General features: G+C 39.6%; 1 protein-coding gene across 1 annotated transcript; it reads right to left on the minus strand.

The window, feature by feature from the left end:
- Window positions 1–11,110: 11,110 nt before the first annotated feature.
- Window positions 11,111–16,132, minus strand: LOC122816567 (hemoglobin subunit beta-2-like). The gene is made up of 3 exons (XM_044089430.1): window positions 15,693–16,132; window positions 14,529–14,751; window positions 11,111–11,575 (listed from the first exon to the last, which is right to left on the minus strand). The coding sequence occupies exons 1-3, from the start codon at window positions 15,782–15,784 to the stop codon at window positions 11,444–11,446; spliced, it is 447 nt and encodes a 148-aa protein (XP_043945365.1). The 5' UTR covers window positions 15,785–16,132; the 3' UTR covers window positions 11,111–11,443.
- Window positions 16,133–16,342: the final 210 nt, after the last annotated feature.

Raw genomic sequence — 16,342 nt, forward strand, 5'->3', positions numbered from 1 at the left:
TATCAGAGGTAGTGACAATAGTAATTGCACACTGTGGTAGCCTAAAATCCAGTAAGTACAAAAAAATAACCACTGGAACCACAAATAGCTTACAGAGTTACTTTTATTAAATAAAATAATAAAACCATAAAAAGTGCTAGTAAAAACTTTTGCCCTGCTGGGTTCTTCAGGCAGTGGTAAGCACTAGGTAGCCTATCAACCACAAGAGGAGTGGTTTCTGGCCCAGAGATTGTAGTTTATTGGCCATATGGATAGTTTTTCTGTCTCTTTCAACTTTCTGGTTTAAAAGCCCGTGTTTACATGGGTTTTGTTTATGCTCCATGGATCTGGTTTTGGCATCTTGCAAACTACAAGAGCAACAAGAAGGAGAAAAGAGATACTAAGGGCCTCCATTTTGATTTTTTCATAATTTACTGCTCTCTGCACTTTTTTTTTTGTTTTTTAATTTATCTGCATTTATTTAAACTGTAATTGCCTTAATATTGCTACATACTCAAGTGTGCTAGCTTGTACTGAATTTAAAGTGTCTTTGCTACTGTTCTGCTTTTCTGAAAAAAAAAAAAAAGAAAAACATTCTAAGCTTGTTTCCCACCTTTCCTGTAACTAGTCTAGTCTAGATATAGATTTGCTGTATCCAGGACTGCTTTGTAAGTTTCTGAGCCCCCCAGACCTTTCTGTGTTGGAGGGAAGCCTTCTAGCTTATCACTGGGAGTGGTAAGCACTAGGTAGCCTATCTACCACAAGAGGAGTGGTTTCTGGTCCAGAAATTGGCCGTTTGGGCATTTTTTCCATCCCTTTCAACTTTCTGGATTAAAAGTCCATGTTTGCACACCGTGCAGCGGCACTCAGCTAAGGTAACTATTGCTGGTGCCAGAAAGTTTGCTCTTGAATTCTACCGTTAGAACAAGCTTGTTCTTTTACTTCTTGCACTTCAATTAGTGTAATTGGCTAGCACTTTAACAGGCTTCTGTAGCATTTATTGTACCATACTTAGGTGCTATCAGCACTAGCTGTTCCTATGCAGTAACAGCACCAGTACTTACTAGTTATGACCACCCCTCCTGGTATGATTGTAGGGCAATTTCCTGGGCTTCTCCTGCTAACCTGGTACACTTGGGCATTCTGAGACAGTGTGGCAACTGTCTAATGTACACAGACAACCCTGTCTTCTTACCTCCTAACACTCGTAGCTGTGAGAGATGCACTTATATCACCAAAATGGAAGCAATGCACGCTCCAACCAAGACCGGACTATGTGGTCAAGAGGAGAAAGTCAACACCTGCAACTCACTACATAAAACACACAGCCCTCCAGAATACCAACCATAACAATCCATACATAGAAGCACAAACCATCCACCCACCTTCGTGAAGGCTCTCAATAAAAATTTACCCAAACAACAGAGACCCCCCTAGGACAGAAATGCACTCGACCACCACAACACAATACCAGCCCCAGAACACATAGCTCATCACCACAGTGTGCCACTCAACCCAAGCCCTTAAAGATAAAACACTTTGCCCAATGTACTAATCATATGAGACTCAATTGTGAGGCACACTGATGTCCCATTCACTAGGTTGAGCAAGGAGAAGGTGACAGTCAGGTGTCAGGATCCGTCACATAACACATGCACTCAGGTCACTCCATAACAAGTACAAATATGACTCAGTAATTGTCCATGTGGGTGTGAATAACCTGAGACATACCTCCCTGGACTACATGAAAAGAGATGTGATGGAACTCTCGGATTATGTGGCCCAGGCAGGTATGCCCATAGCCTTGAGCAGTATTCTACCATCACCCAGAATTATACCACAGTAATAGTAGAAAATGATTGACTTCAACAACTGTCTAAGTTTCTGGTGTCATTCTAAAGGGATCCAGTATCTGTCTGCCTGGGACAACATGACTGACAGACCTCAATGTTTTGCCAGAGACAGCCTGCATCTGTCAACCCTGGGATTCCAGGTACTGGCTAAGGCTCTGGCCACCCCTATAGTGCCTTTTTTTAGGCAGTGTTCCAAAGACTAAAATTCCACTGTAACAGCTACAAACAAATGCAATATGAGGGCCATGCTGCTCAATGCTAGAAGTCTAAATCTCACAATGCACACACTCGAAGCTCTCCTCAAAATGGAGAATGTCGTCATCTGTGCTGTAACGGAGACCTGGTTTAAAGAGGCAGAAATCACTCCTGTGCTCCCAGGCTACAACTCATTCCATACCTTTCAGCCCCAGAATGCGGCCGGAAGCTCCAAAGGGAGTGGTGTCTCCATATTCCTAAAGGATATGCACACCTCTAGACTGGTAGCTCAGCATAATGCATCCGAGATACTTCGGGTACAACTAACACTGGGTAAGACAGCGATACAAGTCATAACCTGCTACAGAACCCCAAACATGTCTCTAGGCACACATGCCAACTTCTTAAGCACCCTGGACTCTATCAAGGTCCATCCCAATACTCTCATACTGGGTGACTTCAACTATCCTTCCATCAACTAGGAAAAATATTCAAATACCAGTGTACAGGCCCAATGCTTTCTGGAATTTATCATTTCCAATGCCCTGGACCAGCTCATTCCGAACCCCACTAGAGGAAGCAGCATCCTCGACATGGTTATCACCAACATGGGAGACCATTGCTCCACACCTATAGTCAGTTCTTCCCTGGTTAAATCTGACCACAAACTGATCACCATGGAAATCTCCATCTCACCTACACCCCCTGCTAAGGTGACCACCCTGAAAAACTTCTCTAAAGCAGACTTTGGGCTTCTAAAAGCAGAGGTGGCTAACTTCTCGACACCCATGCCAATGGAAAATAGCTGCATGACTGCTGAATCATACACCAATGCACTGTACGAGCATGTACACAAATGCATGGACCTTGCCATACCAAATAGAACTAAGATGCTGTCTTCCAAAAAAAGGAAGCCAATCTGGTAGTCCCCAGCTATCAATAAACTCTACAACAGAAGGAAGAAACTGTTGCAGAAAAAAATGAAGTCACAAGACTGGAAAACCTCCCTTATCAGTCTCAACAAAAAGCTGAGATCCCTCAGACTCTGATGAAGCAATGGTAACATACCGTGAAAGCGCTTACTCTTTCTATTTTTTTTATGAATTAAAGTTTCTTATTTGAATTTTGCCTGCAGCTGTGTCGGTTCTGGTACTTTTATCTGTCCAAATATAGCCAACATACTGGCCGACAGATTCAGTGCCAACTTTACCTCCCCAAAGACCCTATCACAATACCAGAAGAAAGCCTGGTACCCACCATTTCTGTGGCACAGGTAAAAGCTACATTGTCCAAAGCCAAGAATACAGCGTCCATGGGACCTGATAATATCTCTGGCTACGTCCTACATGAGCTACAAAATGAACTGGCACCACATCTGTGTGCCCTGTTCAGTTGCAGCCTTACTTCAGGCTCTGTCCCTAATGAATGGTGCACTGCAACAATCATCCATTTCCATAAAGGGAGAGCAACTACAGACCCTGGGAACTATTGCCCCATTAGCCTGACAAGCCTGGTGTGCAAAACTATGGTGCTCATCATCATGGACCTGCTTAACAAAGATATAGGCAATCCCCAAACTCTTGACCCCACACAGTTTGGCTTTGTCAAGGGGAGATCCTGCCTGCTGAACTGGTTGACTTCTTTGAGACAGTCACCAAGGCTGTGGATGAGGGTAAGGCAGTCCATACAGCCTACCTCGACCTGGCCAAGGCCTTTGATACCATTCCTTACTCAGGTATCATTGATAAACTCACCACACTAGGCATCAATCCTTACATCATTAGGTACTGCAAATTGGCTCACAGACAGGACCCACAGAGTAAAAGTTGCGGATTCTAAATCAGACTGTCGATCAGTCATGAGTGGAGTCCCACAGAGCTCGGTCCTGGGGCTTCTCATGTTTGGCATCTAGTTCTCAGAAGTCCAGGCCAACGCAGGACTCTTGCTAACCAAGTTCACTGATGACTGCAGTCTAGGAGTCATTATCAACTCCCCATGTGATGCAGACATCCTATGAAAGGGCCTCTCTGAGACCAATGACTGGTGTTGGAACCATGGCCTGAAGCTTAATGCCAAAAAATGCGTTATCATCCCCTTTGAAAAAAAAACACAGTTCCCACAAATTACCGCATTGATGGGAGCCCACTGAACACTGAAGGGGCCATAAGAAAACTGGGCACTCAGGTCAACAGCCACGTCACCTTCGACTACCATATTGCCACTGTGGTCAGAAAGTCCTTCTACATGGCACATCCTATAACCAAAGGTTTCGCATCCAGGAAGAAAGAGGTCATCATCCCTCTCTACTCATCCCTCATTAGACCAGTCATCGAATATAATGCCCCGTTTGGCATGTATCTGACCAGACACCTACAACAGCTGGAGAGGCCACAAAAGTACCTCACAAAAAGAATCCTAGGCTTTAAACATGTCTTACATGGACAGACTCAAGAAACTTCAGCTGTTCTCTGTCTCTTATCATCTACTTAGAGGTGATCTCTGCTTGACTTACAAAGCCATGTCTGGCCCAGGCCTACTTGAAATGCTACACCTAAAGAAATCCCAATCCCCCCGCGCCACACACTCCAGAGATCACAACCTCATTACCACAATTAACAGAACAAGCTGGAGGGACAGGTTCATCTCTCAAAGACTGCCTATACTCTGGAATAAGCTTCCCATTCATGTCAAGCAGAGCACCTCACTGGCCCTCTTCAAGAGAAATCTTGACGAGTGGATGGGTATCAGAAATTTCACTCCAGGGATCACTCCAGTTGCACTACTGGATACGGGCACTGTGAACTAACATCGGGTGGTATGGTGCCTGGGCAATTTTTTTTTTTGGGGCTAGGCTTGTAAAGGCTCGAGGGCAATTAGCCTAGTACACACCTATGAAACTATGAACCTAAGACAAGAGTATAATAAAACAGCACATACTCATTTATTGTCTTAATGAGTCACATGACAATAATGAATTAAACCTTTTTCTGAAATTTTCTCAGCATTGGTTTAAGTGAGACACTGCCATTAAGCCATGGGATTATGGTAGTGTCTCACTTAAACCAATGCTGAGAACATTTCAGAAAAAGGTTTAATTAATTATTGTCATGTGACTCATTAAGACAATAAATGAGCATGTGCTGTTTCATTATACTCTTGTCTTGCCTGAAGAAGCCAGCAGGGCAAAAGTTTTTGCTAGTGCTTTTTATAGTTTTATTGTTTCATTTAATAAAAGTAACTCCGTAAGCTGTTTGTGGTTCCAGTGGCCATTTTTTTTACTTGCTTTGTTCTGTGGATTTATAAGTCACTGGATTTACTTGAGTTACTGGGCTGCTGTGTTCATTTTTTCATATGCTAAAATCCAGCCAGATAGCACTCAGATGTGTACCTTGTAACCCTCTAAGCACAAGAAATCTGGACAAAGCAAAAATAATGGGGAGGGGGTGGATAAAGGTCTAAAATCAGGACAATTTTTAAAAATTGTACTTACACACTTAGAAAGTTGCTAGAATAGCAGCTTTGATTAGCATGCATTTTCTGAAGGATGTGAAATCTGAAACTCAAATTTATGTAATTATTTAGTGAATTCAGTCCTCATTAATTTGCCAGAAAGCAACAAATTTTATGAAGAACAGATGACGGCAAAGATATGGACATTGTGCAAAAAAACTGACAGTTTAGAGGCATGCCCATATGACAGGAAATGAACACACTTTACAGCTTAAAAGCAACACTAGTGAACCCTGTGATGCTGTTACATAAGGAGATATGCAATAGACAGGATTCTTCCCACCGTAAATGCTGCAGGTACCCATAACCTTTGGTTGATCTGAAGGTGGTGTTTCAGTCACTAGAAAATGTACAGACCAGCATAGTCCTGATGATGTGGAAAGAAAGGCTGCCAAAAGAATCACAATAATGGATATGAACACAGTCACAAGAAGAAGAGGCAAAAATATTCGGTCTAATCGTGACAATCACTAACTCAAAGATTAATTTTTTTTGCATTTGAATCCAGAAAAATGCTAGTATGAGAATAGAGGGGAAACATATAAAGAAAGACAAAATAATGGAACGTGATTATCTGGCACTGATGGAGTGAAGCCTGACAGAGCAAAGCATCATCTTTACTTCCAAAGTGAAGGAAGTAAAAAATGAGGGTTTACCCCCTCACATTTCCATCTCTTCTTACATGCTAATATACAGATTTGTAAAGTGTGTCTTTATGAATCCTGATAAACTAATCTTGGTGAAGATCTGAAAAGGCTAGCAGTGCATGCTTTAAAAGCAATGAGGAGTTGTAGAAATGAACCATGAAAAGTGAGACATCCTCAAAATGGACATTTGTTTATTGTGATTTTATATAAATGTCTTAGCATAAATGTGTGGGGATTTCAAACTAATTTAGCCATACCATAAAGCATAGTAAAGAGGACAAGCAGAAATAATTAGGGAAGAACATCTAATGAATCTCTCATGCCAACTCATATGGTGTTTAAGAGGCCAATCCCTAAAATAGGTATTTGTTTTACTGCAGTTTTTTAATATTTTTGGAGGTGTTCACAAACATGTTAATAAGAATTGTTGTAGGATTATTGCTGGAAAAGTTTGAGTGGAGTAGGTACAAACATACTTCTCAGTTTCTTTGCTCATGAATTCTGGACAAAATCAAAATAATTTGGGAGACAAAGGCCTAAAATCAAGGACAGTTTTTACATTTTTACTATTATTCACTTAAAAAGTTTATAGAACAAACAGGTTTTGGATCAACATATATATATATATATATATATATATATATATATATATATATATATATATATATATATATGGATCTACTTCACATAATCGAACATCCAAATGTTCAACTTACATATGGCTGAGACTATATGATCGAACATTTGAATGTTCGAAAATGTGAGAAAAAAATAAAAAACAACAACAAAAACACCTAAATAGTGCTAGCAGGGGGGGGGGCAAGCCCACCCCGACCCCACCCTCCTGCTATTTAAATATATCAGCTCCGAGATTGCACTAGATTGCGGTAAAGGGAAATCTTTCCATTCCGCACTCTATGAAGATCCCCATTCAGACCATTAGAACTTTTAAAAGCTCGATCATATGGTCTCGGCCATATGAAAGTCGAGCTTTTAAACGTTCAACCATCTGAAGGGGACCCATATATATATATATATATATATATATATATATATATATATATATATATATTACATACATATCTATGTGTATTTTATATTTACCTTTGTCCATGTGGCCTAAGTTATGACTCAAAGTGATCATTTCACTTACTCTTTAACAAATTAATAATTTTTTTATTTAAATGAGTAAGTGAGTAAGTGAACTAGTCCAAGGAGCGTTTTCAACCATGACCTGGGCCAGATAGGAAAATACAAAGTTCAGAATCAAGACAAACATTTGAAATCTACAGAGTATGGTATTATGCAAATATATACTGTTGCAAATATGGATGTTGATTGGGTGGAAGGAAAATAAAGTGAGCCACCACTCAGACCGGGTCGTAGCTAGTCAATGTGCACATGCACATAAAGTTGGCCACAGGCTTCATAGTAGATCAAGGACCGGAGGGTTATTGTAAATAAACAACAAGAAATACTGTGTTTTGTGTGAGAAAGATAAATAGATTGATGTACTCAGAGTCTGCACAGATGGCATGTAACAAAAATGCTATTATCTATACGTAAATGGTCGGTGTTGGTAAAAACAGAGCATTTAGAAGGGAAAACTCTGTTAGATACCCCAGTTAACCCCAGTTTCTCAACAATAGTCCACATCCTTCAATGGGGTAAGTAGTCCTAGGAGAGCATCATGGTGTTACAGGCAGTGTACAACACTTAGTGATCTACCCACTGAGAAGCATACATTTTACCTGTGAGGATACAGGGATCATTTATCTCTTATAAACCATGAAGGGTAGAGTAACAGTTCAAAGCTGTTCAGCCCATCCTAACTTTCTGTTAGCAGAGGCTGTTGACCATTTGGGTGCTCTTCATGGAACAGTGCTGATTACATGATGTTTCCACTGTGGTAAGGCACTAGCAATATAGTACCTTAGTCTGTTGGCAGTATGACTGGTATAGGGAGAGAGCTAGCTGATATGATGGACAGAAGGAAGGTTGGTATATTGTGTGTGCAAGAGACCAGATGGAAGGGGAGTAAGGCTAGGTGTATCGGAGGTGGGTTCAAATTGTTTTATCATGGTGTGGATGGGAGGAGAAATGGCATAGGAGTTATTCTGAAGGAACAGTATGCTGATAGTGTTTTGGAGGTGAAAAGAGTGTTGGATAGAGTGATGTTTATGAAGCTGGAAATTGATGATGTAATGATGAATGTTGTTAGTGCGTATGCTCCACAAGTTGGGTGTGCAATGGATGAGAAAGAAAAATTTTGGAGTGAATTGGATGAAGTGGTGATGACTGTACCCAAGGGTGAGAGAGTGGTGATTGGAGCAGATTTCAATGGGCATGTTGGTGAAGGGACCAATGTGTTCTTCATGTAGAGGAAGTCAGTTAGGGAATACTGTGTTTGACCATTGCAAGAAAATGCTTCTTTTGGCCATGTGCTCCACAAACCTCTAGAAGGATATCAGAGTCAAAGATAAGAAAGAAAAGTGACCCTCACCCGCCAGCTCACTAGCAGCCAAGGCCTGTGTCAAAGCCTAGCTTACATCCATACCTCTCAACTGCCCAGATTTTCACAGAATGTCCAGATTTTTACCTCATATTTATTGTCTGTTCCCCATAAATTTTTGTTTTAGTTTTGGCAAATGATAGGCAATTTTTTTCGGATGGAAGCCAGAAAATAATGACAGGCATTTGAGTTTTAGCCTTCATACCCTTCAGAAAAGTCATGCTAATGGAAAATGGAAAACCTGTCATTCAATCAACTTTCTAAGTTTATAAGATTTGTTATTGTTACTAGTCTTTCATCTTTTCCTGGTTAGGGGTCGCCACAGCAGAACTCCGGTCCGCTAATGATTGGCAGTAGATTTTCACGAACGCCAAGGTGCCAGCTCGACATCCAACCTTCAATGAAGGCATGCCCATTTATGCATGTCTTTCGAATGCCCACCCAACCATGGGGAGGACATGCAGATTCCACACAGAATGCACTCCCCGCACTCTAGCCGAGAATCAAACGGGAGAACCTCTTGCTGTGAGGCAACAATGCTACCGCTGCACCACCGCGGATTTTCCCTTTTTTGGGAACTTGTCCACCATTATTTATGACTTTGTCTAGATAATTTGCTCTTAGAGGTTGAGAGTTATGCTTACATATCTGCTTCCTGGAATCTCCACAGTCAGTCTGAGACAAGGGAAAACATCCTCGTGTAGTCAATCCCTCAATGGACAGATGAGCATTTTTGTTCCTGAGGAATGAGGCCTCATCAGAGATAAAGACAACTAAGAAAATACATGTTTAAAAACTTTAAAAGGAATGACTTTATAAAACCAGTGTCAGTTATTGTGGAAAGGTCATGTCACACAAGGATAAAAATTGGGCTTGCAGAAACAGAGTGGCATGGAAATGAACAAACAATGTTTTGAAGAAGGAATAGAAATCCACTGGACCAAACCTACTAAATAAGAGTGGAGTACCAGTAAAAAAATCAATCCAGGACCATAGGGATGCAGGTTATGGACAAATTCCAAACCACAATAATTCAATGTGTAAGGCCAGGCCACCCAAGCTATCCATTTACTCCTTCAAGGGGTCTCCCATTAAGAATAAGGGACCATCCAAAGTTCAAGTCTCTGCCTCTCCTCAGAAGGAAAAAGGGTGTTTTGTGTGATCCTGGTGACCTGGAAAAACAAAACAAAATTTTCAAATTCACTGTATAAACTGAATAAGAAAGCTGCCAGGTGCTATTATCAGAGGCATATGAAACAACATAGGCAAGGCAATTTAGTCAAACAGATTGTCCAAGTAAACTTTTTCTGAATATGTTACTGGCATGTAAATTGTCAAATTATAACTGTTGTTAGTAGTAGTATTTAAAGAGTTTGAAAAATGCAAGCAAATTGTGGTATTACAGATGTGTGGTAATTCACAGGAGTACATGTGAATTATTACAGATGTTTGGTAATTCACAGGAGTACATGTGAATTATTACAGATGTGTGGTAATTCACAGGAGTACATGCGGCCACTTATAAGACTAGAAAAGTGCAAAGCAATGGTAAATAATGGTGGTATATTAACACTTTTTAAAAAAAAATGTTTATGTGAGAATATGGTTGCTGGAGCAGAATTCTTTGCAGTACAGAAGTAATGTAAGTAATATAAAAGTGGATTGCCTTTACTAGACTAACATGAACTGTTTCCAAAGTTAGGGAAGTAACTATGGGATGAATAGATTAACCTTGTCTTGGGACTTTTTAATAAGTATTTGATTTGTAAGACATGTAAGCTCTCGTGCATGGTTTGATAGCACTCCTAGGCAGGTGAACAGAGCCTATATGTCTTACAAACCACATGGTGCCCCTAGTGCCCTATTACAACCAATAAACTACATGACATATGTGCCCAAGGGATTTGTATGTACTCTGGTAAGGACTGAGCACTCTGTTTGGCAGTTTTGATTATTTTAACACATATGACTAACGTTATGATACTGTACAACTTATATTTTATTCAGTTTTCGTGCATCCAACTCTTCTTCAGTACTACTGGATTGGGTTATGTAACCCATATGCTTAACAAAATAATTGTTCAAATCTGGGTTACTAGTATAAGGTGCATATGAATGAAATAATCCTTTCTGACTTTCACATCACCTTGTATTTACATTGCTAAGGTATTTCATTTTCTTATGAAATGCATAACATATCATGCTTTTTTTCTTAATCAGAAACTATGTCAAGTATCCTCAAAACAGTTATGGAGAAGGCATTCATCTTTTCAGTCAGGAACAGATAGTGAGTAGACACAACACACCAAAGCTCTGACTTGCCTAACAATGTTCCATTGACTATTTTATGTCTAATGATTTTATTACATGTTTATTAAGTAGTGATTTATGAATAATGATAGCCGAGACATAAATGTATTTATAAAGAACTTTATTTTCTAATTACACCTATGAACAGATATTAACATATATCTCATCTATGAACAAGTTAAGAATGGAAAAGTACTAAATAGCTCTTATAACAACATGGCCTAGTAAATGTCCAGACAGCAATAAAATAGGCCAAATGCATCATAAAAGGTAGTGTAGCATCCTTGTATATTTTTATTCATAGATGGCTCCCTCACTGAATGTCGCTGCCTTCAGTACTAGCCTCTGAGAACTGATTTGTCTGATAATGCAGCAATTTATTCGCACACCTTACTTGATTGTGTTTAAGAATGCCCATACTACTGCACTGCTGTTGTTTAATGATACTGCTTGGAAAGACCCGCTGCAATGACACCCATTAGTTTCTGCCAGGCGGCTTGAACATCAGCATTGAACTTCTCAGCTCCGAATTTGGCTGCCAGTACAATAACTAAACACTGCCCAAGAAGCTGTTGGAGAACAAACAAAAACAGCATTAAGATGCATATTATTTAGGTTTATTCAAAAACACTTCTTACAGCAATTAGAAAATATTCACCCGGAGACAGTCACTTATACAGAAAGAAGCAAATGGAAACCTGATATACATTATTCATTTTATTTGCAGATAGAGTTTGGATTACTTAGAAAATGCACATCTGGAGACTGTGATTTCTGCAGGAAGTGGTAAATACAATGCATTGCCCCTGATTGTCTTCCCTGCGGGGGAGATATGATGAGAAAGATATCAAGCTTAGCCTATACTTATGGAAAAGTTGCATATCATTCTGCTGCGCTTGGCTGAAAGCCTCTGAATGAAAATGTTGACAACGGTCAGCTCAAACAGCACCAACAAACCAACATGGCAGAAACGAGGTCATTTAAGACAATGGTAACTGGAGCTATCATTCAGAAATTCAATTGCCTGTTTGTACCAATTAAACCTCACCTCAGTTGACCCATGCATGCACCACAGGTGGACAAATTGTGCACTGCATGCTCTGACAGGTTGCCTAATGGCACTTAACATGCACACAGATCCTCATCAGGGGTATCAGGGATGGAAAAAGTGGATGTCTTCTACATCTAGTGATTTTTCTCCATTTATGAATTTCACTGCCATAATGATTCAGATAGCTTAGCTTTGTTTTACGGTGGGATCTGTAGAAGAAACCTCAAAACATAGGAGGCTGCTACAATAAAAATCACCTCCAGGGGGAACTTGGAGTAATTATTAGGATGTGCTCGGTGCCCATCAGTAACAAGAGAAAAGGGACAAAAAAAAAACAGAGTTTAAGACCAGTGAAGTATCACATTGCCCTCCAGTTTGCCCATTACTTATTATGTTAGCTGCAGGCCTTATTTATCTTTCAGTTTACCCCCCACAAAAAAAAAATGCTTGAAAGGAAGGCCTTATGTCTGTGAAATATATTCTTAAATTTAATCAGCAATTTTGACCATCCTACCTGTCAGGAAGGTGTTCTAGTTACTCACCACCCTTCTGAAAATGTATTGCTTTGTCATATCTGCCCTAATTGTCCATCTTGTATCAGACTGGCTTTTAGATATTTCTTTGTTGAAATATTCAGCTTACTTGTTCTAAATGTGGTACTAAACATTTTATCATGCCCTCTTCTTCCTGCATCTTTCAGTACCGTGTCATGCTCTTTTAATCTAGTTTTTTCATGGATGTTCATTCAGACCATGCACTCTTTGCTTTACAATGAACTATCTCTATCCTATCTGTATCATTACACTGAAATAACTGTCCTTCTCATCCTAGGAGGTGTGGCTTTGAGTGATGCATGCAGGTGGTGCTAATGAAGATGATATGTTATGCATACCTTGTACCATGTATGTCCCAATTTGTATGATTTTCTTTACTGTGTACAGTGCATCCTCTAGTTTTATTTCTGCCTTTCAATGTTGCTTACATTTGTGAATGACTTGTGCTTTAACAGGGTCCTGTTGCATTTCTGCATGTAATTTATGCACTTTTAAACTGGGCCAAGAGCTGTGGTCACACTGCAGCCTTCTTCACAGACTTGATTTGTTTCCTGTTTCATCCCTTCAGTTCCCATGGAATTGATACATGCAGTTGTGTCCCTTTCTGTTCTCATATACAGGCCCTGATTCATAGCAGTTTCTCCAGCTTAGTGCACGTGTCAGTTCTGTTTGGTGAATACTGGATTTTTGCATATTTCACAGACACACACACACACACACACACACACACACACACACACACACACACACACACACACACACACACACACACACACAGTCAGAATGCAATTTGTGGCATAGATATAGACCCGGTGTGCTCTCGGACATTTAACCACAGGAATTCTCTCAGCTTTTGTCTCAAGGGCCAGCTTTTCCAAAGCAATATGTCACATCAGGGAGCTACAGCTCTGAGGACAAAAAAATAGGAAACTGCATGCAGTCAGAACAGGACTTAAATGTTTTTCTATATCACAGAACACCAGACCTATTTAGAAGATTTAAAAAGCTGTTTAGGGAGAATGCCTAGTCAACTTGCATGTGCTCACATGTATTCTTTTCAATTTAGTTCAGTCAAGATATTTATCAGGTAAACTGACAACTGTTTTCCAGGAAGTATGTAGACTAGTGATACAATTATTCATTGTCATTTATGCTTTCATTTTGAAATGTTAAAATATACAAAGATCTTTGTTGTTTCAACTAATGAATATTTCAGCCTCCATAATTTCCTTCACATTAAACAACTTATTTTTGTAATTGAATATGTGATTCTTGCTTGTTATACTTTTGTTAGACAGAATTATAAATCATTTTGAACTTTTTTATACTTCATAGATTAGTTGTTGTTGTTGTATCTTTCAGCTTTTTCCAGTTAGGGGTTGCCACAGCAGAACTCTGGTCCGCTAATGATTGGCAGTAGATTTTTACATACCAAGTTGCCAGCTCTGATGCACAGCCTTCAATGAAGGTACACCCATTCACGCATGTCTCCACACAGAAGATGCTTTAGCTGAGAATTGAACAGGACAATGTCTTACTGTGAGGCGACAACACTACTGCAGCACCACCACTGCAGATTACTAGGCTAATTGCCCTTGTGGGCCATTTTAAAGCCTAGCCAATTACCCCATGTGAGAATCGAACGCTGCACCTTGGGTATGTAAGGTAAACACCTTAACCATTATGCCAACCTCCCACCCCTTGTGCTGCCACTGTATGATTTTAAACAAGGCAAGTGTATTTAATTAATTTTTTTCTCATGCACTGAATCAAGACACGGAAAAAGATTTGCCTAAGGCCTCTCCTGGAATGTAAGTAAAACTTAAAATATCAATGTACATTCCCAATGACAGTGTGAGTCCATATTCATAGCTGCATTCCTGTTGCACTACACAATATGGCTTTGTGTGAACATACCCTAAAATTTTCTGGATCTACATGGAGTATTTCTGAATGGAGACGACTGAGATCTGTCAGATTCTGTTTGATGTTGGGCAGATCTACGAGCGCATCACCAATAGCAGTCAAGACTTTCGCACCGTGGGCCTGCACCCGGTCATTTGATGCTATAGTACTTGTAGTGCTCAGGTTTCCAAATGAAGAAAAGTACTTCTTTGTCCAAGGATATACGACCATGAGCCTGTGAAGTCAAAGAAAAAGCACAGCTGCTAAAAAATGATGATACATGGAAACACAAAGCAATAAGTAGAAATGAAGCCCTCATACAGTCCTTATTTACAGCAAAACAGAAGTGCAGCTATTCAAAGAAACAAGTTTCAGTAAGAGAAAAAGGGGTGTTTCTTCATATTACAGAATCCTGTACAGGTAGAATAACCTTTTTACCAGCCCTTGGCTATGCGCCACAATGCAGATATGAAACTTGAAAGCTTACATAAAAGAAAATCACATCTCTTTTATTTCTTTATGATGACTGCAGCTGGTTTCTGAAAGTATCAATAATAATTTAATCATAAAATAAACTAAAACCTAGCAACTGAAAATGTTAGCAGAAAATGAAAGTGATCCATTTTATTTGTACTGTTTTATTCTCTAATTATTTAAAGTACAGTGTCAAACTAGGGATATACTTATTAGTTTCTTCTTGCCCCCCCCCCCCCCCCGTCCAAAATGCAAATGGGTGTAGTGCTTTGACCCCTTTTAAATTTAGGAGTCATATTTAGTAGAGGAGTACATTAATCAGACATTAATAAACCATATTATTTGATATATTGGATATAAATAAAATTCAGCTTTCCAATGTTACTGACACTCACTGGATATATAGAGCTAAACATTATACAGGCAGTACACAAAGCACATAAACTGATAGTATAGCCTGAAGTATATATATATATATATATATATATATATATATATATATATATATACTTTGCTGGCTTCTGCATGGGATTATTATACCTGTGTCCTTATACCAGGGCATGCTTGTAGTAACAACACCACTCGTGAGTTTCTGACCCTCAGTTTAGATATTAGTGTGCAGGAAACATCCATTCATTCAAACATAATTGCTTATGAATATCTGCAACAATGAAAAGAATTAAATAAAAAAGCACTGTTTACCTTGTCAAAGTGTCATGCCCTTCCTCGTGAACGTCCACATTCCCCCATATAGAAGTAATGGCAAATTCTTCCTCACTTGTCCAATGAACCATGGTGGGGAGGCTTCCGTATGGGTGGTGCCTTTTTTATTCTTATAAATTTCTCCAAGGTTTGTTTCACTTTTTATGAATTTATATAGGTACAGAATGAACAAAATCCCTTCCTGCCCTATCTACATTAACAGCTGGATCCTACTAATGTTGTTCTGTCTATACTTTTTTACATTCAGCCAGAGTTCTCTGGTCACTTTTAAGAAATATCAGGCAAGTAATCAGTTTGCCAGCACAGGAGGGCTGAGAGTTCATGATAAGGCTCCCTCCTCCTTAGCAATTCACAGGCTCACTGTATTGCTCATGTTTTGTTAAACCTCTTACTAGCAGACACAGTAGGAATTCATAGCTGGTCTGGAGCTTAGTGGTGTCTCACGGCTGCCTTTTGGAACCATTGCAAAATATTCAATTAACTACGTAATCATATTGGCTGTTTTGTTAAACACAGCTGCTGTGCATACAGTCATCAAAATCCTGCATACAGAATTAGGGTATTGTAAGCTCTGCTGGCATATCTATACACAAATTTATATATGTACACACACACACACACACACACAC

This window comes from Protopterus annectens, chromosome 12.part0 (assembly GCF_019279795.1).
Source record: "Protopterus annectens isolate FY-2018-M chromosome 12.part0, PAN1.0, whole genome shotgun sequence".
NCBI lineage: Eukaryota > Metazoa > Chordata > Ceratodontiformes > Protopteridae > Protopterus > Protopterus annectens.